Below are 23,013 nucleotides of genomic sequence, written 5' to 3'. Positions count from 1 at the left end.
CATCAATTGATGCAGTTTGCAATGATAAAATTAAAGTTACTGGACCCAAAAGTGTGGGCGGTGGGGCAAGATTATGTAAGCAACTTTGCCATGTGGAGTAGTATCTGCACACTTGGGTTCAAAAGATTCACTAACATGTCTACCTTGGATGGCTGAACAGAGGCAAAGAAATTTTTTTAAAAATAAGTAAACAATTCACTTTTATTTACATTCTAGAGGAATGCACATTGTAAAACATAAAGAATTATTGGGTGAAAGCAGTCTGAATATTTTACTTTCAAGGCTGATATATTTTACGTTTAAGGTTGATATATATATAGTTTAAAAAAGAAAACTGATATTTCTCCATCCACTGCTAGCCCTTGACATCTTCCATATGTGTAGTGGTTAAGAGCGTGGGACTGGGACTCAGAGGATCTGGGTTCTAGTCCCCACTCAGCCATGGAGCCAACTGGGTGACTTTGGGCCAGTCACAGACTCTCAGCCCAACCTACCTCACAGGGTTGTTGTTGTGGGGATCAGATGGAGAAGGAGAATGATGTAAGCTGCCTTGAGCCCTTTGTAGGAAAAAGGCAGGATATAAATTACAATATAAATAAATAAATAAATAAATAAATAAATAACTGCATTGCCATAAAGATGCTTTCCTAATTTGTGAATTTTAAAATAAGCAACTTGACAATTCACTAATGAAGCCAATTACTTAATTAAAATGTATTCCATAGTTTTACTGGGCAAAAGAATATTTATAGCCTCAAAAGCAAAAGAGAGAGAGAGACTGCAGTATGCTGCACAAAGCATGTTATACCTAGAAAAGAACTTTTTATTTAATAAATAAAATCAGTACATGTGAATTATGAGTTTTGCTGTCAGTTTCCTGAATGGGCTCTTTTAATACAACACCGCTGGTATAATTGCCCACCATTTGACCACCAATGGAATTGGGACAGCTGGACGTCGTGATCATATGACAGGGTATGCAACTCAGTCCCAGCCTGCCTGTCCTGAGTGGCCATGCCCCCCTTTTCCACGACATATCCCTTCTTCCCCTCCCAAATGCCAAGCATGTAGTAAATTTTCAGATTTTGCAGTTTCCCACATTCTAGAAAGTTGAAATGCCTCTTCTAAGGCTTAGTTACCAGCAGGAAGATCTTTAAGCTAAATATTGTGACGTCTCAGCATCTTTGCTGTCAGTATAATTTTCATGAATTTGAAGACATAGATGTGATTTCTCAGAATGTTCCTATGTCCTTAAAGTGTAACAAGGCAATCTGTCCCTCTAGATCAGACCTGGGCATTGTACGGCCCGCGGGCCGCGGGCCACATCCGGCCCGTTGGCTGACCCTGACTGGCCCGCATGAGGTCACTGGCAAATTAAAAGTCAATGCAAATATATATCATCGTAATATAGAAGCAAGCAATACAACTGCACTGCTTTTATTTTGAAGGATCTGCTAAATTGAATTGAATTCATTGCTTTTCATGTAATGTTAATGTTTTTGTGAATATTCATTAAATAGTGTTGTTCTGTGCTCCACATCTTCATTGTATCCTTGTAATGTTTCATTTACTGTTTTTATAGAGATATCTATTGAGCAGAGCTGTAAGTGTATTGGTCCGGCCCTTAACAACTGTCAAAGTTTCTCATGTGGCCCCATAGGAAAATTAATTGCCCACCCCTGCTCTAGATTATGCAGAAACCTGGTTCAACCTATGTACAATACTTAAAGGATTCAGTTTTGCCCCTGCTGTTTAAATGAAGAAGTCCTGATCTGCCTGACTCTCCAAAAAAAAAAAACTACCCAGTTAAATGTCACTGTTTAGTGCCACATTTTATATTGTGCTTATAATTTGGAAAACTGGGTTCCAACCATTTGTTGTCTATCCTTCAACAAGCCAAAGTTCCTGGTTCACAACTACATTAAACAACCCAGGAAAAGAGTGTTCCTGAGTTATTGAGCTGATCTTCCTTGCAGCAGGAGCAACTGAGCAGTGCGCACTATTATGCTTGCTCATAACAACCCAAGGCTTTAAAAAACCCTGGGTTGTCATAATCTACAAGCTAGAGCATGGACCTCGAATGGTTGTTTAACACCTGTCAGTATTCAGCAGTAAGAATCTGGGACTATAGCTTAGTGAACACTGGAAATAACCGATGTGGACCAATAGTGAGGGTTCAACTAAGTGGTCAAAGAGAAGTTTTCTGCATGTGAATCCTGGAGAAAAATAAGGGTACATAGCCAAGACATAGAACATTTGGAATCCACTGTTGTAGAAGACTTAAGCAAATAGATATATGTTTAATGTTTATCCTTTTGATATCCTTTATGGTTTCTAGACTTGGTCAACAGGTGGAATTATCACAAGACTCAAATCATACACTTTCCCAAAGCCAGGAAGCAAAAAGGTGCATAAACCCATTTGTTTTATAAATGTATAAATGCGTGGAAGGACTTACCCTCACTCAGCTCACTTACAACTCTTCGATAATTCTGCTCTTTGCCTTGCTTCTAGTCCTCTGTGCACATTTGTAACTTTCTTCAGCTTTTACCTCTGTCCTTAGCTTATAGAAGTAACGCTTGCTTTATTCAGAAAAATGATTTCATTTTTTTCTTACTGATATGCATTGATCTCATGGTCATTAGTGCAAATGGTATCCTAAGATTCTATGAGTTAATACAAGTGTTAACAATTCAGTAGAAAGTTCTAAAATTAATTTTGCATTGTTAGACTCCTGTTGTAATCCAGTGAACTGACAACAAATGTACTAATTGTTAATTTTAAAAATTTCTATATTTGTATTTCAATGAAACAGATTTTTCAGACTTTTAAATTTATACCATTTGAATCCAAATTTTATGTGTGAACATTTTCCATTTCTCATACAAAATTATCTGAAGTAGGGAAAATATACAACAGGACTGCCGCTACTTCATGAAAGAAGCTATTCTATTCTATTTTTCTCTTCTCTTCCCACCCTCGATGCCCCCATTATACCAGCTGACCAACATTAAGAACCAGCATTCCCAGCGCACATGACTGATTTGGAAGTAAATGAACACTCTTTTTCATGCATTTTATACATGGCTGATGCTCACATAAAACAAAAAACTGTCAGAATGCAGGAACATGTAGTTGTGTGCCTGCAAGCTGAAACCATCCTGGAGTAAACCTGCTTCCACTTTGTGACTGAGTCTGATTGATGAGTGATAATTAATGAGCAGTACCATATGATGAGTGGTGACATTCTTTTGCTTTTGTTTCTTTTAAGGAAAATAAAATGCAAATTTTCGTACATGTATTTCATCATTTAAATATATTACAATTTATAGTGTTGGATCCAGACTTAGACACAGTTTGCTCAGGATTTTTTATAATTTAAGCTATCCCAAGTTAACTGAATAAGAGAACATGAGCATAAACAACCCAGACCTCCAGGTTCACACATCGTGAAACAACTCAGAAATGAGAGTATACAATGAGCGTGACACTCACATATTCCGCTTGTACGCAGGAACCACCACTGGTATGTAAACCAGATCTTTGAGTAAAAAGGTAAAGATTTCCCCTTGACATTAAGTCCAGTCATGCTTGACTCTAGGGGGTGGTGCTCATCTCCATTTCCTAGCCAAGGGAGCCAGCGTTTGTCCGCAGACAGTCTCTGTGGTCATGTGGCCAGCATGACTAAACACCGAAGTGCATGGAATGCTGTTACCTGCCCACCGAAGTGGTACCTTTTTATCTACTTGCATTTGCATGCTTTCAAACTGCAAGGTTGGCAGGAGCTGGGACGGAGCAACGGGAACTCACTCTGTTGTGCAGATTCGAACCGGCGACCTTTCGATCAACCAGCCGAGCAGCACAGCAGTTTAAACCACTGCGCCACCTGTAGACCTATTAAAATTAGTGAAACTTAATCTTGATTTTAATGGGCCTGCTATAAGTAGGACTAAAGATGCTTACAGATAAAGGGATCCTAGCACTACCACTATGGACATTCTGAAGTTATTCCATCTTTCCTTCTTAACAAATTTTCTACAATAAGGAAAAAGTAGTGGGAGAATATGTAAATCTACAAAATTCCACGAATCAGGCATAGAGGTAGCATGATAACAAGCCTAATCTGAAACACAATGGGTCTGAATGAAGCCTACTGTTCTCTGAACCTATATTTTAGCTGATATCTTTTGCTTGAGAAATCAACATGAAACTCTGATTTATAGGTTGGTGTTCAGTTCATTAGAGCAGGGGTGGGCAGGACACTGCACCAAGGCCACATGTGATGCTTTTACTGCCTTCTTTCACTAAAATGGCATCATTGGAAAAATAGGAGCATTTTTGCAGGAAAAGTAGGTGTAGAGGGAATATGCACCTTGTTTGGAAGAAGAATCATGCTCCCCGAAGCCTCCTGGTTGTGCGGATTGCTTGGAAACAAGCTGCACATTGTCCACATGCCTTGTTTCCCTCAAGATTGCATCAGTTAGCCAGACAAACATCTGCTGAAGTATATTTTCTTTTGCTATGGAACTCTTTGTTTAACCCACCTACTTACAGGGGACCATGGTTCAGTAGCAGAAGTTCCCATGTCCAAGGCCTAGTCAATGCAAGCCAAGAATCAAACAACAAGTGATGAGATTCTACTCCTCAAGCATCTGGCAGAGAGACCTTGAGGCACTGGAAAGATTTTGGCAGAGTAGAATACTGGGCTGGGTTAGAATACTGAGCTTAGGCATCGAATACTGAGCTTAGGCATAGTCTGACCTAAGGAAGCTTTCTATGTTCCTACAAAGCAGGACATGAAAATACCTAAGTTTTCTAGCTCTTGCATGGTATTTAAACCAGGCAGAGAATAATGTTCTTATCTTAGCCAAGGATTTTATCACCACATGAACCAATCTGCAAGGATTTCCAGTAGCAGACTTGTATAACTTTATAACGTATGATAAAAGTTTACAGAGAGCCAGGAATAGAGTCAACTGTGTTGGCCTGTTCCCGAAACTGATAACCATAGTTTCTGAGTTAGGGGAAAATAATAACTGGAAGACCTCTGGGGGATGGGGGTGTTCTACTCATTCATGCAACTAGAAGAGGGAAACAGCTGTATGTGTGGTCACAATGCTTATTCATACCTCATTTTATGGATTATGGACATGATAACAATGAGCCCTTGGGTGGCTTAAATGATTAAGCACTGTGCTTAATTACAGTGCTTACTCAATGCTTAACTCAGTTACATTGATTGCCAATCAGTCAGTCATAGCAAGGTTAATGATGAACATCTTTGACAGTAACTTCATAATCTATTGCATGGCCTTCAGGCAGATCAGGATTAGGTCCATGCAAATGCTAACATGATAAGGAGAAAATTGTTCATGGGGGGTTTTGTTACAAAGTTTCTCTTTCTCCCTGGAGTATTCAAGTACATTTTGAAAGTGTAAGGCTGCAATTCTACATGGGAATAAGTATCATTTAAGTCGCTGGGACTTACATCTGAGTCAACATGCATTCACATGCACTCTGGCAAACAAAATGATAGTTACCTGTTAGAGACCTTTAATTCAATATATTAAAATCCAGTTCTGTTAATTAAAGAAGCTAGTTTGAAAAGTGAATAGAAGTGAGCTTGCTTGCACTTTGTGCTACATGAAAGTCCATCTAAACACTTCCAGGCCTGTAAAGTGAATTTGACACATACTAGGTTCTTTTCCCATAGCATAGGCCAGATCAGTTTCATATTCAAGTCTTCTTTAATGAATGAGAAGAATAAAGTGCATTTTTTCCTTCATATTAAAATGCATTGTAATATGATCGAGCTGTATATTTTAAAGTAATGCTTGGATAATTTAATCTGATTTAGGCCTATGTGCTTAAATGGAACTGTATTTCCTTTCATTTCGTCACTGGTGAAAAGAATACCAGTGCCTTTGGTAGAAACAGGAAGTTCAGGTATCTTATACTTCCTGTCTCCATGGCAAAACATGTGTCAGTTCTGAAGTATATAGCCACACACATTGTAATACAAGCAGATATTATTTAACACATATCCCAACAATGACTAAACTAGAATTTAAGCTGAGGATGATCAAAAATAAATTTTATCCACAGTAAATTTACTTAACAAGTGTCCCCCAGAAAAGGCCATGTTATTTTCATGGTTTTTAACCTAAAGTTCTTTCAAACAAGGCTTTTTTGTGCCATTCCCCTGTCTCATTCAAATAATTTTACATAATATCCAGACAAAACCATCTTCAACAGAGACACAATTTATCACTGGATCTTGTACCTCTTTCTTTAAAAAAAATCTGTTAAGGAAAGAAAAGTAGAAAACGAGATAGTGCCCCCTGATTTGGATCAATAGCAACACCTATAGGCATACAGCTGGTTCCCATGAGGCATTTTCTTTTATATATAGCTTACATACAGGTAGTCCTGGCTCAAGCTTGCACTGCCGTGTAGCATAGGTAAACCAGGTGAACATACATACAGTAAACAGTGCATTTCCAGCCAGCAGAAATTTTATCTATGATTGGCTATTTCACCAGTTACATTGTCCATGAAGGATCAGAACTATTTACTTCAGGTGAAAACATTGTATGTGAATGAGCCTTTTGGATTGTCATTTTTATTGATCCATGTTGAAAATAATGCCATGGCAGGAACGTATGTCACAGAGTTGATCAATACATTAGGAAACATCTTGATGAATTGATCAGTGAGATGATCCTTTGTTTATCTTTATAATTTCAAAAATTGTTAGACATGTGAACTTGAATTATCTTTCCAAATTAGTGATTTAAAGTCCATGCAGTTTCAGAGACTAATTTATATTATGCAGTTATCGTAAAAAGATAATATAAAACCAACTGAAAGAAAAACACTGAGCAACTCCAGTTTGGTGAATACAGGATTCTGAAATGAAATAAACATTGCTGTAGGGTTACAGCTTGAACAAATAGGCAATTGTTAATTCCCTTATCAGGAAATACTCTGAAATGTTTACAGTTCCTTTATGCTTTAGCAGCAATCTCTCATTTTGCTAGCATACATAATGCAAGATATAATCTGAAGAATTAGGTAAGCTTTGCTCCCTTTCTCATGCATTAATCCTTGCCTACATCTTTCATTGCTTCATTTTTGTGTCATGACCTTCATCTTAATGCTTAAATATGGACTAAAAGAAAAAGTTGTTTATGTGTCACAGACACCTGTACCTCTTCCTTTCCAGAGTGATGATGTACTTTCCCTGTTTAACAGTTATGTATTTTCACGGCCAAGGCAAGGTAAGAAATAACATTGTCTTATTTCTTCTAATAGTTGTTATGCTGGTCAAACCTTTTACTTATCTCCATAGAGAGTCAAATCTTACTTGATGTCTGCACTGAGTATTTCTTCAACTCCCTCCATGGAGGCCTGATTTAAGCTTTGTAAACTTAAATGTAGTCATACATGAATTTGGTCACATTAGTCCCTTGTATACTTTACAAGCCTGTTTTGTCTTAACTCCACTTCTTGGCAGACTTGATCTTTTCCTTATTGCTTGCTAATTGTTTTTCCAGTGCTTTTCTTTCACTTTGATATATTACATGGCTTAACATGACACAGCTCCTCATAGGTTGTTCTAGGGTTGTACCCACCAGATCAGCATTCTGGTTGGGTGATCAGAGTTCACACAGCACTAATTAGAACTTCAAATGTTTATGGGACTCTTTCAAGGATTTCAGTAAAGACAAAGGAAAAATGATTATATCATATGCCTTAGTGCAAGCTCAGGCAACTTGGAGAGGTCAATCCCCACAGGTAGAGGACTGGGAATAGAATAGAAGAAATAAAAACAAAATGGCATCTTAAAAGAGTCAGATTTTGTTTGTTTGTTTGCTTGCTTGCTTGTTTGTTTGTTTGTTTGAAAGATCAGTGCTACTCTTTTGCAATGCCAAAGCAGCTGCTGAGCTCAGTTCTTTTTGCAGTTATCTTTAGAAGGAAGGAAAGAAAACAAATTTAGATTTTTTTGTGGGGAGGCACATGCAATCTCCGGGGAAGGCCAAGGGTTGCAGACACTGTGGGGTTGCAGGGACACCATCAAGCCCACTCTTGTTTTAATTTACTATAATTGCAGTTGGTTAAAACAACAGCAAAGTGAGGAATGTATTGGATCTGCTACTTTATTTTTCTGAAGATTTCCATATTGATGTCCAACTGCCTTAGTGATGGTTATCTAAAGATCTTGATATCTTTTCTTGCAATGAGATGTGCATCCCAGTCTTATGCTCCTTCAGAAGGATTGCACAAGCATTTGTGCATTTAACTGCTTTAATTTTTTTCTCCTGACAAGTAAATTCAAATTAGACAAAATATAGGTCCCATATAATCCTCTTCAACAGTGGAAATACGCTGTCAGTGTCAAAAACCACATCAGCCAGATTATTGTAGCACCAATATGAGAGCTTGTTCAGAAATACTTCAGATTAATTAGTCAGTTCAGCCAATAAGATGATTCATGTGTTCTTTTTTCAAGTGGGAATCTTTGGGAGAATTAACAGTGGCCCTGCCCAGAAACTTTTAATATGTATTCAACCATGACCAAAGTGGAGAAAAGTGGGAAGAAAGGAGTTAGGGAATAACAAATGAGAAATGAAGATGGAGTTGGGAAGTAGTTAGTTAACAATGGAAATGCAACAAAAAGGAACCAGGGACTCTGCCAGAAAAGGTTTTGCTGAAGAAGTAGAGCGAGGTCCTTTCTACATGAGGCATTTATTATGGCCTCATCATTTGCTCATCCATGGTAGCTTATGGGTGCCTTATACAATGTTGTCTTCCCCCCACGGCCTCTCCTGTGCTTTGCAACTGTTTTAATCCCTTTTTAAATTTTGTATATCCCTGAATGAGTGGCATGAGCCTTTGTGTATTCAAGCAGTTCTGCTCTATTATAGTACCATTTAGTGGTAACATAAAGGAACATATAGAAAGGCAGAGAGGGAGAGAGAGAGAGAATGTGTGTAACAAAGCTGCTCATAATCCTGCAAAGGAACTGGAAGCAAAGGTCTCAGCAAAGCAGTAGGTTAAAAGCTTCTTGTAGAAAAGCAGAATGGCTTGGCTAACAGAGGGCCCTGTTTGGAACAGAACGCCAGAGACAAAGATGAGAAAGGCAACAAAGAGACTTACTGTTTGGGAGTTCATACTTTAAAGATAGGAAGAACGGGAATATCCAGATCACAAAAGATGTGGTATTAAAATATGCTCTGCTGTTCCATGTACAGATAGTCAGAGGGAAGCTTTGCCCATGGATACAGAGGTCTACGAGAGTCCTTATGCAGATCCCGAAGAAGTAAAAGCTAAAAATGTCACCCTTGATAGAAATTTGCTGACCCTGGAAGAACATGAACTTGGTTCTGGTAATTTTGGCACAGTAAAAAAAGGAACCTATGAAATGAGAAAGTAAGTAAAGTTTGAAATGCTGCTTTATTGCTCTTCCTCCATTTTAACTCTTACCTATTCTTGTTGTTATACGTCTTTTGGAATTGTTATTAAGTGCTTTAAACCTGTTCAGTCCTCTTTTGCCACCCAGTGGAGCTCTTTAGGATTGTCTAGAGCCTACTTCATCCTGGCTCCTTGGACATCTTAAAGTCTTCTGAGGCCTTCTACAATATATTTGCTAAGTGTTTCCGGGATAAAATCTCTTGCATCCAGGAAACTTCAGGATTTATTCAGTGTTATTGCAGTTGAATCAGGCAGAATATCCAGCAAACTGTCATCTGGTACTCTTTAAACTAGAACCCTGCCATACACTCTACATGCAGCTTGTACAATATACAGTAGCCAGATTAATAACAGGGACCAGATTAGTAACAGGGACGTATTTTCAATTCCATCCCACTTGCGTGGTCTGCCGAAATGCTTCTCAGCCCAGTCCAAAATGGGCTGATTTTAACCAATTGGGACTGCAATATCTAATCTAATTCCTCTCCCAACCTACCAATACAATATGATCAGAATCTGGGGACTGCCTCCAGTTGCCATCTCCAAGAGAAGCACAGTTGGTAGCAACAAGGTGAATGGCCTTCTCAGTGGCAGTTCCCCAGTTTGGAACAGGCTCCCCACTGAAGTTAGTCTGGCTCTAACTGTAATATCTTTTCAGTGCCGGATTAAAAGGGCATTTAATTAATTTTATATTATATTGGCTCAGTATGTCAATCGTTTAACATCTTTTGATTTCATTCATGTAAGCTACTGTAGCTTTTTAAATTTGGCTTAAAATTTGAATTTTAAACATTGTATTGTTATTTTCATGACAATGTTATTATTATCTGTATTTTATATTGTATTTTTAATGTTTTTTATCTGCCTTTGTAATCTGCACCAAACTTCAGCTATGGGTGGTATTGAAATAGTGTTAATAATAACAATAATATGACGGTTTCCTTTTACACTTTAAAAGGAATGTGCTCCATCAAATTACTAAGATTAGTTTGCTTATAATCTACATACTCATTCATTAATTTGAAATGTATATAAAGTAGTTTTCATTCAGTAATTAAAAATGAAAATGGACCATATGCACTTTTACTTAGTTATCCTGTACATTAAATGTTACTTAGTACACTTAATTACTTAAATTTTCATAGATATTTTCATAGAATGTCAGCTAGGCAACTAGCTGTGTTTACTTAGAAACATAATCCTATATGTATTAAGTCAGAAATCAGACTCATCTAATCGAAGTGGGCTTGCTTTAGGTAAGTGGTTATATTTAAGTACTTTTTGCATGTAAAGGTGAGTGGATTTGTGGCTGTCAGAAAGAAAGGAAGAAAATACAGCATTTCCTCTCTTGATCTGATTGGGTGTCTAGGTAATAACCTGTGTAACTGACAGAGAAATTTCTCCTGTGCCTGTCCCCCTTTTTTATAAAAGGTTTAGCTGTGAAAGGACTGAGGGCCACCTCTGGCCCAGCAAAGTATATTCTAAGGAGCTTTGCTAGACTGGATGCAGCACAGAAGCTAAGCAGTGTAGCCTCTCTATCTTCTATTAACTAGATTATGGAATAGACAGAAAAAGTGCCAAAGAATTAAGAATACTTAACTGCACTGCATATAACTAAGTTGCTTCGAAATTCGTTTGCAGGGGAAAGAAGACAGTAGCTGTGAAAATTCTCAAGAATGAAAACAATGATCCAGCCTTAAAAGATGAACTGCTAAGAGAAGCAAATGTAATGCAACAACTAGATAACCCATATATTGTCCGAATGATTGGTATATGTGAAGCTGAATCCTGGATGTTGGTAATGGAAATGGCTGAACTTGGCCCCTTGAATAAATATTTGATACAACACAGGTATGCTTGCTTGCTTGCTTGCTTGCTTGCTTGCTTGCTTGCTTGCTTGCTTGCTTGCTACAAATGATAAAACAAATTAAACTGTGTAGATACCACTTGACATAATAGGATCTATGTGGTTTACATAAGAATTATCTACAATATAATTTTAAAGTCAGTATAAAAATAATGCAAGAAAATGAATGCACACAAACATCACAGAAACAGCAAAGCATAACAGTGCAATTAGGATTGGGAGGGACCCTTTCAGAATCTGTCCCTCTAGCATCCATAGACTTGTTCTCATGCTCAGTCTAGTCAGGCCAAGAGGATGTCCATGAGCACCCAAGCTGTGCAACTGGCAACCTTCCCCATCAGGTGCAGTCACCCAAAGAGCAGCTGCAGAATGCGCAAGAGGGGCATTGTGAGCGGTCATGCCAGGCACCATTCCTGGTGGCCTATCTTCTTCCCTGTCCAGTGCGGCCAATGTCAGCAGCAGTGGGCACAGAACAGAGGTGCTGTGAGCAGTTGCGCCAGCCTGTTCTCCGCCTGACATAGCAGTGCCAGATGTAGAAAGGTGCTGCTTGCCCAATGCATGGGACTTGATTCCTGGCAGGTACCCTGCAAACACTGGATGTGCTTGCCAGGAATTCTGACTCTGGGCCACTGCAAAGCAGACTAGAGTCTGGGGAGCTAAGCACAGGGAAGCCAACAGACAAAGTATTGTCAACTACCTTGATGCTGACCCTTCATGGCTAATGTCTAATAAGGAAGGGATACCCAGCTGGGTCCAGAAAGTTGTAAATTCTTTCATTGGAGGGAGGGAGGGATTATTAGGACACTTCTGAAGCAGCTTAACATAAAGCTGAATGAAGAAACAACAGGTAGCCGGCAGGCACTTGAGCAGGTGATGGCCTGTTAATTCCAGGCACCCTTGAATTTATTTATATATATATCATATATATATAAATAAATATATATATATCAACAGGGCCCCTCTCTCGATATAGAGCCTGTTGATTATCTTGCATCTCTCAGCAGCTTTCAATACCACTGACCACAGTATCCTTCTGATCAAGTTGTCCTGGTTGGGAAGTGGTGACATTGCATTGAAGTTCTGCCCCTACTCGGATGGCCTATTCCAAAAGGTGGTGCGTGAAGGATTTTTGCTCTCTGCTATGAGAGCTATGCTATATGTTTCCACAGGGCAATATTCTTTCCCCTGTGCATTTTCATCATCTACCTGAATCCTCTGGAGGAGGTTATCCAGAGGTATGGACTGATGTGTCATCAGTAGATGACATCCAGTTCTTTTCCATCAAATCCAGGTGAGACAGAGACTGTTCTAAATTAGTGACACTTCCATTGTGGAATGAACTTGTCAGAGAGGTGATGTGATGCATGCATTGTGTTCTTTTCAGTGCCAAGTGAAGACCTTATTTTTCCAGACTTTTATTTTTTTCCGTTTCTTGTTTTATGTCTCTCCTGCATTTTAAATCTCCTTGCATTGCTGCTAGATTTTATTCTGGGTTTTACTTTAAATTTTTTTAAATTAGAGTATAAAACTATTGTGCCGTACTTCATGCTTCTAATTGTGAACCACGCAGAGTATTTAAGCTGCTGAGCAGCAGTACAGAAGTGTAAATAAATAAAATGTCTGCCTAAGAGATGCATGCTCATCAGAGGAATGCTGGATCAAACCAAGGGTCCCCCTGATCCACCTTTCTGTTCACAAAGGGGCTAACCAGCTGTCTGTAAGATACTCACAAGAAGGACAGAAGTGCCATTTACCCTCCCACCTATGTGCCCCAACAATTGGTGTACAAAGACATATTGCCTTTGGCACTAGAAGAATTCTATTGCCCTCAGGACTATTGATAGCCTTATTCTCCATGAATTTGCCTAATCCCCTTCGATAGCCATCCAGATTGGTAGCCATAGAGCTGGTTCACTACATTTAATGGCAGCAGATTTGAAAGTTCAACTCTCAAAGCCAATTTAGTTGGGACATTTTCCAGGTAACTTTATTCCTTTCAGTTCTCTACTACTGGCTGACTATCCTCTCCTTGTTGAAGATGCATCTCACCCTAGTCTTCAGGACAAATTGAACTTTAATAACTTGAATTATATACCAAAAAAGATTTCCTATTATCATTACATATTGGGTCTAATATATCCTATGATATCATATATGATAACCATTGGGACTGGGGGGTCCTTTATTAAGAAATACAGGCATATAATAGGTTTGTCTTCATTCTTAAGAAGTATAAGCACACAGTGGAGCTGTAAAGTAGGCATATATTTATGTATATATCTAAACCCCAACCCTCACAGTCATGTAAGAACAGACATACTGCTATGAAGCCCAGTTAAAATACAATACAACTGGGTAATGAAATAATGAGGAATGAAAAGGTCTTTCTTTCTTTCTTTCTTTCTAAAAGAGATGTCACAGAAAAGAACCTCATAGAGCTGGTTCATCAAGTTTCCATGGGAATGAAATATTTGGAAGAAAACAACTTTGTACACAGGGATTTAGCAGCAAGAAATGTTCTGCTGGTTACACAACATTATGCCAAAATCAGTGACTTTGGACTGTCAAAAGCTCTTGGCTCTAATGATTATTACAAGGTAATATTTCACACTTTAACTCCTCTTAACTGAGATTTCTCATCATATTGTCAGGGTGTATTGTGATATTTATTCAGGACACACTTTCTGCTACAAACTCATTCAGAGATAAAAATAGCTCGGACTATTTCTTCTTGCAAATCTCTATAGTTAGTCCTTTTAAAACATGGTCATGCTGTAGCTTGTTTTATTTATTAAATGTATGTGCTGCATTTCAGTATAAAATATCAGGGGAATGCTAGTATGACATTTTTCTTGGAACACACATTCTGGTAAGAACGAAACATACTAGCCATAACTGCTGGGAGCTGAGCAAAGCAAGAAGCCAGCTATGCCTTATCTGCTCAAGTGAGAGTTTGCCTCCAATTGACATAATTGATTCACAGCCTGGTGCTGCAGTGGCGAAAGTGACCTATGGCAGTGGCTGGCTTTCCACTCCCTACTGCAGATGCATCTCATCCTAATCCTTCAGCACAGACTGAACAAGAATATCCCAAAAATGTTTCCTATTATTGTTGTAGGCCGTGGCAATATAATATAACTAATTGTCTTCTTTGATGGTCGTGGGGATCATTCTAGGCAGAACATTATGGGAAATGGCCAGTCAAGTGGTATGCTCCAGAATGCATGAACTTCTTCAAATTTTCAAGCAAGAGTGATGTTTGGAGTTTCGGTGTATTAATGTGGGAGGCTTTTTCTTATGGACAAAAACCATATAAGGTAGGCATATTTTGTTTTTAACTACTGAACTTTCCTTCCTAGCCCTTAAGCATTGACCTATAAGTGATTTAGTTTGGCAAAAGAGAAATCCTACATGGAGATCATTCAAATCTGTCCATTACTGCATCTCTTTGAGAGAAAAATAATCTAGAAATGGTGCAGCAGTACATATTGGTTGCATGGGTTGGAGGGGTTGGTGGTCAATTACGTGTGGTAAAGATGGCCATGCTGTTGGTTACCACTCATGACATAGGGCATGGAAATGGTCATCAGGCAACCCAGCTGCTGGCTGGTTCTTGATCCCAGCTTGAGGTAACAGAGGAAGAAAAGGGCTCTTGGGGTTCCCATCATGGCAGAAACTATTTGTATCCACCTCCCCAGCAACCTGGGTGACCAGCAGTTTTGTCAGCCCTCAGGTTGGCTAAAGCTTTCCAGTCCTATCCCGAGAGCCCATTAAGGGAACCCCCATCTTTTGGGGACTAGAGTGCCTAACCCAACGTACCCCTTGGAATGGATCTGGACCAATACCTACCATGTGCAACACGATTCTATTGTAACAGAAAACAATAGTAAAGCTTTGTTTCATGCAAACGTATTGCTACAAAGAAGATGAAAACCTTGAGGCCTAACAGCCAGTCCTGTCTATAGCTACCCCTTCAATTGGGTACTAAAATTTGTCCATAGCTGTGCAAGAGTTAAGGAAAGCGTTTTAGGAATGTCTGGAGCTGCAGTGATCAAAGCCACATAGAGGCTTCTATTATATGCCCTGGAAGCAGAAGGAATTTTCCTCTCTTTGGCCACCTCCCCTGAGTTCTGCCTCCCAGGAACCAAACAGCACTGCTGATTGGTACCTGGCGGGTTCTTGGCTATGCAACCTCTTGGGACAGCAATGCCCAAATGGGATTGCCACATAAGCAGGAACCTGGGTGTTGGTTGTTCCTATTGAAGGCATAGCTGATCCTGTTGTTGTTATTGTTGTTCTGTAACCGATTATCACTCTTTTTGCAGGGTATGAAAGGAGGGGAGGTTGCACAGATGATTGAAAGAGGAGAACGAATGGAAAGTCCATCAGGTTGTCCACCTGAGATCTATGAGTTAATGAAATTGTGTTGGACATACAAGTAAGTATAATGATATTCACAAGGGGTGGGTTCTGAGAAACACTGGTTGGTTTGATTCAGATTTGTTCTCACCTTTCTAGTTTTGTTTCTGTCTCCCCATCACACCCCCAGTGTTTCAACCATAAGTTATGGAGGGAGTTGGCATGTTTCTACTAATCAAATTTAAATTAAGCCCAGTTTGTCTGGATTTGGACAATTCTGCAAACAGATGTGAAAGTTTCCAAACTCTTCTTGGCATTCATACAAGAAGGGAAGATTGGAAACCTGAGCCTTGCCTAGGCTCTGAGGGTTATTTCTGAACTAGCCCACTGTGTTTCTCTTCACCTTATCAGTATACAAACCGAACCATTCCATCAATGACAAGCTATCCTAGTCATTGCAATAAGAATACAAACATAGAAACATAGAAACAGAACGAGTCAGAAGGGGCCTCCCGGGCCATCTAGTTGGACCCCTGGTTCCACCCGGCTCCGCTCACGACATGCCCACCATGTGCATGTCCAGCCTATCTTTGAACACCCTCACGGATGGGGCCTCAACAACGTCCCGTGGAAGCCCATTCCATACCCTCGAGGTCCTAACTGTCAGGAAGTGCTTCCTGGCATCTAAATGGAACCTTGGTTCCCTGAGCTTGGCTCCGTTGGAGCGCATCCTGCCTTCCTCTGCAGGGGAGAACAGGTCTCTACCCTTCTCCATGTGACATCCCCTCACATACCTGTATGTCTCCAACAGATCCCCTCTGAGTCTTCTCTTCTCCAGGCTGAAGAGACCCAGTTCCCTCAGCCTTGCCTCATATGGCATCCCCTGCAGACTGGCCACCAACCTTGTGGCCCTACGCTGCACTGGCTCTAACCTTGCTATATCCTTCCTGTAATGAGGGGCCCAAAACTGAACACAATACTCCAGTTGCGGGCACACCAGAGTCTTAGGAAGGATTTTATCACTTCACCAAATCTGTACCATAACTGAAATGGCCACTAAACCTTTGCTTCAGCTGGGTAGCTAGACCACAGCTGTCCCAGTGATAGTAGCTGAGGATAAGTGAGACACCCCTCAGAAAACAGTGGGCTATTGCATGAATGTTGGTACCTGCTTGTCCAGAATAGTCAAGGGAATTTTGACCTGTTTAGTGGAGATCTACGTATTACCCTTCCAAAGCAAGGGAACACTTCAGATGTACCTTCACTCCTGGACTTTGAGGGAAGCTCATGAACTGGCTCGGGTCTCCTAACCTCAACAAGAGAACCAAGTGGGCATCTAGATTTTGTGTTTCCACCTTATTGATCATCGCAAATTTCTTTCAAATATGGATCTTAACAGATGGGTCATATCACATCCATTATCTACTTCCTTCATGTGATTGGGGACAGGTCAGAACTGGTGGGAGCATCTATGCGTTCTCCTTCTGGCATCTTTTAGCTCCACGGCATGTTAGTTTGTGAGATTTTTTTCTTGTTTTTTGGTTAAACAGAAGCACCTATCTGTTTAATCAAAATGCTATCTTCAAAATTTGAAAACAGACTCCCAGAACATTGTTCCGTAAATGCTGTATGAGGGAGGTAGAAGACAGCCAGAAATTGCTGGACAGACCTTAAATAATAAGGAAGCAAAGAGCATTCATGCCTAACCAAAACATTTGTATCCCTTTTTCAGCGTTGATGATCGACCAGGATTTTCTGCAGTTGAGTTCAGCCTGCGCAACTTCTACTATGAAATTGCACAATAAGCATATGGTGGACTTATATTGGTGTTTAAAAAAGCAAAAACTGAAAAACAGGAAACAGCAAGAAATTCCATCTTTTTAAAACAACCTGCAACAGTTGAGAAAAAGTTTTGCTGTGGATGTGTCTTGCTACTTTTCAGAGTATGTCACACGTCAAGTAACATTTTGAAAGGGGTGGGGGGTTCTAGTCACTGTTTTGGACCTTGTGTTTTCAATCTGTTGTCTCTAGGCCAGCCTTCCCCAAACTCCCAAACTGGTTGGCTTAAGAGTCCTTTGGACTCCAGATTTCCTACCCAGCAGAGCCGGTGGCTGAGACTTCTGGGTGTTGCTGTCCAAGAGTGCCTGGAAGGTGCAAGGTTGAGGAAGGCTGCCCTGGCCTGATACGGAATTTGTCAGGGTAACTCAGTGCTCCTGCAGGCTATTCCCAGGACTGTTTCCTACTTCCGAATAAGATCAAGAGATATGCAGTGTTTAGCTTTGTTCTTGCTCTTAATGCAATATTAATACTGCCACCTACCTTGAGTCTCTCAAAGCAAGGTTTGATTCTGCAGTGTGTTTCATACAACATACTACATCTTCTTCCTTGAACTTTGTGACTTAGGCAGTAATCCTAAACACATTTTCTACAGAGTAACTCCCACTGACTGACACCTGAATATATATGGTAAAGATTGCCATGTAAATCAGTTTCACAACAAGAAAGAATAGATGAACAAACACTGGTTCAATCTTAGTAGTATCAGTTGCTATACCCAAAAGCCAAGGGTAGTCCCTGACCACTGTATCATTTAGAAGAACTGTATGTTTCAGCCCCACCCTGTAGGCTGCTAAAAATACTTGTATGAGAAGATATCCCAACGTGGTAATTTGAAAACCCATTGCTGGATACATCTATCCAATTGCACACATCAGCAGGTACCTGCTGCACATCACAGGAGTAATTGGCTCTGGCAGGGAAAGCCTGGGTGTACTTGAGTTGATGAATAAATATTGTACCTACCACACAAAAATGCTTTTCAGTTCTTTCCCCTCCCCATACATTGTCTGTACGATTTAAATTGGCCCTCACAACCTGAGCTAGTTCATCTCTGTTATGCCTGCTGGCAGATAAAACTCCTTTGGATTTCCATTCATTGCCACTGGATTTAGGATGCTTCCAGATGATGTTTTTGTTGTACAATCAGCCTGCATCATTTCATGAACTGTTACAGAGGCGTGGATTCCCAGCATCCTTGTCCTCCATTTGTAGCCCTTGTGTGCTTTACAATGAATTCTTATATATTTTTCTATCTGTTTTCTTACTGCAAAAAGTCTGTTAAGCAACAAATATGAGGAATTGCATTATGTCTAGGGATGTATAAATTCATCCCATGTTCAAGCACCTTTTGTTCCATAGTCAGATCACTGGTGGAATCAGATTTAGTGCAAATGCATTTGTACACATTTGTGAAAATCCAACTTCTGAAAATGTGCAGTTCTGCTCAAAATGCTCAAGAATGTGCATTTGCGTACTTTGGTCTATGGGGATGTTAGATTTTTGGTTGATGTGAGTGTTTTTAATTTAACTTTTTCTTTGACTAAATTTGCATAAAATTACAGAAAGTGGGGAAAAAACAGACAAGAAGTCTTCAGATTCTGTGTGATTAGGAAAAGCTGGTCCACTACAGAATCTGTGAGCTGGCGTCATAGAAATCTACACTTAACTGCATCCAGTGTGGATTTTCCTGACATCCCTAATAAGCCATTTGATCGGTATCACTGCATTCTCTCTGCCTGGAAGTACCTTTGGTAGGTTGATCTAGGATTGTAGCCTTCTGGACTGTCTGAGTGTCTGCATGACCTGCCTATAAGCATTGCTGGATCCATTTTGCAGCCCTCTGTAATTTTCTGATAGACTTTGTACTTGGGATGACAAAACTCTACGAGTTTTAAAAGAATACCAATTGTATCCAGTTAGCCCAACCATAATTGCAGCCCTATGTCCTGACCTGAAGTATTAAGAATATGAGGAGATTAAATTATATTACAGCCATATGGGAGTTTTTTAGGTAATAAACCATACATCATTCTGAGGTGTACTTAATATTCTGTATATTTCCTTATGAATGTACATGATTATTAATGTGTATTCTATAATATTTGAACTGAATAGCATTTGGAAGATTGAATAAGCAGTGCTAAATTATACTGGTTTTCTATTTTTATATGTTTTTCAGCAATCATAATAGATGGATGCGAGTGTTTTATTTGTATCCATGAAAAAATGAAATGCTGTTTCTCTATGGGAAACTGAAACCATCACTGTATAATTAAGGAGATTAGTGTGAAAAACATAGTTTCTCAGTGGGAAGAAGTTAAATATTCAGACATTTGTTATGCACACATAGATGATATATAAATATAGTACATCAGATTTGTATAAAAGCTTCCCATCTCATTCCGTATGATAACAGCTAAAATTCATGTTTTCTGCTTCTGAAAGTTTGATGCAAGTAGCTAAGATGAAGGAAAGAGAGGTGTCTATTTCTTGCTTACCTTAGCATTTTTAAAGGGATTGTACCTGAAAGATATTTCTGTTAAATCATGTTTGCAATAAAATCCTAGAATTCAGTTCAGGATAGTTTTCAAAACTAAGCTATACTGTGTATTACAGATGGGACAAATAATGATAAGTGTGAAGCTGCATTTCTCGTTACACAAAATTTATATTGCTATGAAAAGACAGGTTGATTTGATGTAGAGTCTAATCTCCAGATGTCTCCTACTTTTACAGTGGTTCAGCAAGGTGTCAAGACACCACATTTCCTTTTCGCCTCATTAATAGAAAAGGAATTGAATGGGAGGACCCTCTTCCCAAACAGATAGGTATACAAACATAGGTTCACATATGGTCATCACCAGCTGCATCTTACTGGAATACTTGCCAAACAGTCTTTAAATATAAATGCATACATGAGCACAAGATAAAAGGAGAGGAGCTCCAGTTATCTGCATCCTGAGCTTCCTAACAGATGTGCTTCTTTTACCACCACCACCACCAGATGCCACAAATATGGAGGATTGCTTTGCAACAGCAATAAATGGGAAAATCAGTATATTTTTAGATGCAAGCAATGCTATAGAAGGCAAGAACTTCCAGCACTGTACTTTATGAATATACCATATTAATTATTGCATTTTTAAAATGAAGTTCTGTTCTACCATCCACTGATGTGGACTGAAAATGTTTCCATTGTATACACCCATTGTCTACACTCTGGTTTTTAAAAACAAACATCTATTTGCTATTTTTTCTAGCTGGTTGTCTTTCTTGTTCTAGTTTTTCAGGTTCTGTGCTCAGTACCATTTTGTATCACAAAAACCCCTGCAGGTGGTGATGGAATTGTGTCATGAATATTGTATTCCACATTTGTATGATTATCATTGCTTAGACTATGTTCATTATTCAAGATTAATATGACCAGCAGCTGCCCAGGCCTTCCCAACTGACTGATGAAGCACCTATAATACAATATGTGATTGCCTCAGTTCAAGTGTAGGGTTAGGGTTAGGGACAAATAATTAGGTGAGGCACAAATAACTAGGAACTTATTTCTCCAGAAACACTCTGCATAAAGCCCAGAGTTGTGTTGTGTATTTTATGTGTGAATGCTGAATACATGCAAGATGTGGTAGGTACGCAATTCAACTACTTGATAACTTTAATGAAACGACTACAACTATATACTGACAACATGTGGGCAATGCCTGAAAACAGCTCAAAAGCCAGAGAGCTGACTAGAAACATGACAAGTCCGAAATAGCCTTTCCTAGGCTTACCCAAAGATAACATGGATGGATCCACTTGCAGTGTAACAGGCACTCCATCACTGCGGCAGTGAATGCTTTCCAGAGGTTGGCCCAAGGGCTACTGAGTCTCCCTCCCTCCCTGTCTTGAGGAAAATCAGCAAATATGCAGAGAAATCAACAAAACAAAGCAAATGTAGTCCCCCCCCCCCCCCCTCCTAGGAAAATTTTAAAAAAGGTGCAGGTTACAGAATTTAGCCTGATACAGACTTTATTCGTTTTAGGAAGAAAAAGTCCCAAGAAGAATATGAATGCAAGGGTGTGGGGCTTCCTTGTCATTTTCTACAGGCCATGGCAGCTGGGGTCATTGGAATCTATCCCGACATACCTGGGCAGCATCTGGTTAAAAACAAAGACTATTCTACCCTAAATTACTGAAGTTACCTTTGCTATTAAGACTTTCCTCTTCAGTATATGGGCTTTATTTCATAAGCAGTACATTCCTCTGATGCTGCTGATGCTTGCTGGTATAATGTCATGATTGCAGCAGCAAAAGGGAAAGCGGAACAATAAGAGTTCGAATGAGATAACGTACTGTTTGTGCCTGCTCCTCAACAGCACAATCACAGAAAGCCCGTAAACAACCACCATGTTGTCAGGTAGACAGGATCACAAAGAGAAGGGAAGACTGGGTGTTCCAGTTGCATTACCAAAACCTGCTCCAAACCTGTTGTTACCTTAGGTATTCATAAAAACTCTGTGGGCTCCCAGCCAAAGAGTTCAAAGTCTACTAGGAGGAATGAGACTCGCCAAAATACTACAGACAACATTGGTAAGGCTTCTTTGAACACATGTCGCTTCTTTGCACAGGCAGCAACCCTGCCTGTGCATAGGAGCATCTGGGGAACTTTGGAAGATGAGAAAGTCCGTCACATAAGAAGGTACTGCGCTCAGTCTCTAAAACTACAAGTCCAAGAGTTTACAGGGACCACATGCTGTCTTCCAGGAGAGAAGGTGGAGCAGCAGCTCACTGTTGAGATTGTGCCCAGTCCTCCTCCAATGTAGCTTCTCAACAATATTAGCATATCTTACAAGATCTGGACATTATTGTGCAACATCCTCAAGCAAGATCTACAATTTAAGAAGCAATAAAATAACTGACATATAAATAATCTAGTCAAGGTGAATAATATCCAAGAGGTCTGATGAAGTAACATCTGTGTAAGCTACAAACAAGTCATTAAGCAAAAGAAAAGAAATCATGTGAAATCCTATCATTCAATACTAGAAATAATCAAATATGTGTAGGCCATAGGTTTTCTTCAGTTGTTTAGTATATAAAAAGGTATATGAAAAATGTTTAAAAGATTTGTATGCACATTTCAATTTAACCACCTTATACCTGTTGAAAATATAAAATGTTGCAGTACTTACACCTGCAAAAATTAAAAATAAATTTATTTTTTTAAACTGCTTCCTGAATATATAATCCATATATGTCTATTAAATGTATGTTTTAAAAATTAACCAGACACAAATTAATGGAACTTGCCAAACCATAAATAATGCACATATATGCAAAGGCATATCTAAGTATTGTGAAACTGAAAGGGGCACCAGTATTCCTGAAACCAAATTCATGAAAGGAAACTTACCCTTTGGAAAAGAGTTTACAATGCACAGTTAAGTTTACATAGATATACAATAAGGTACTTCTAGGGGCCT

The 23,013-nt window shown here is 39.4% G+C and overlaps 1 protein-coding gene across 1 annotated transcript in view; it reads left to right on the top strand.

The window, feature by feature from the left end:
* SYK (spleen associated tyrosine kinase) overlaps positions 1-20,798 on the top strand; it is a 49,757-nt gene extending 28,959 nt beyond the window's left edge. The window contains exons 7-14 of the mRNA XM_044446631.1: positions 2,339-2,407; positions 7,226-7,280; positions 9,255-9,432; positions 11,116-11,325; positions 13,752-13,938; positions 14,518-14,658; positions 15,667-15,779; positions 17,433-20,798. Coding sequence (XP_044302566.1) covers positions 2,339-2,407; positions 7,226-7,280; positions 9,255-9,432; positions 11,116-11,325; positions 13,752-13,938; positions 14,518-14,658; positions 15,667-15,779; positions 17,433-17,505 — 1,026 coding nt within the window. The 3' untranslated portion in view covers positions 17,506-20,798. The remainder of the gene's footprint in view (positions 1-2,338; positions 2,408-7,225; positions 7,281-9,254; positions 9,433-11,115; positions 11,326-13,751; positions 13,939-14,517; positions 14,659-15,666; positions 15,780-17,432) is intronic.
* The last annotated feature ends 2,215 nt before the right edge of the window (positions 20,799-23,013 follow it).

Source organism: Varanus komodoensis, unplaced genomic scaffold (assembly GCF_004798865.1).
Source record: "Varanus komodoensis strain SLA01 unplaced genomic scaffold, ASM479886v1 scaffold5, whole genome shotgun sequence".
In the NCBI taxonomy this organism is placed as follows: Eukaryota; Metazoa; Chordata; class Lepidosauria; order Squamata; family Varanidae; genus Varanus; species Varanus komodoensis.
Note: the sequence above shows the minus strand (reverse complement) of the source record. Positions and strands in the feature narration are given on the sequence as shown.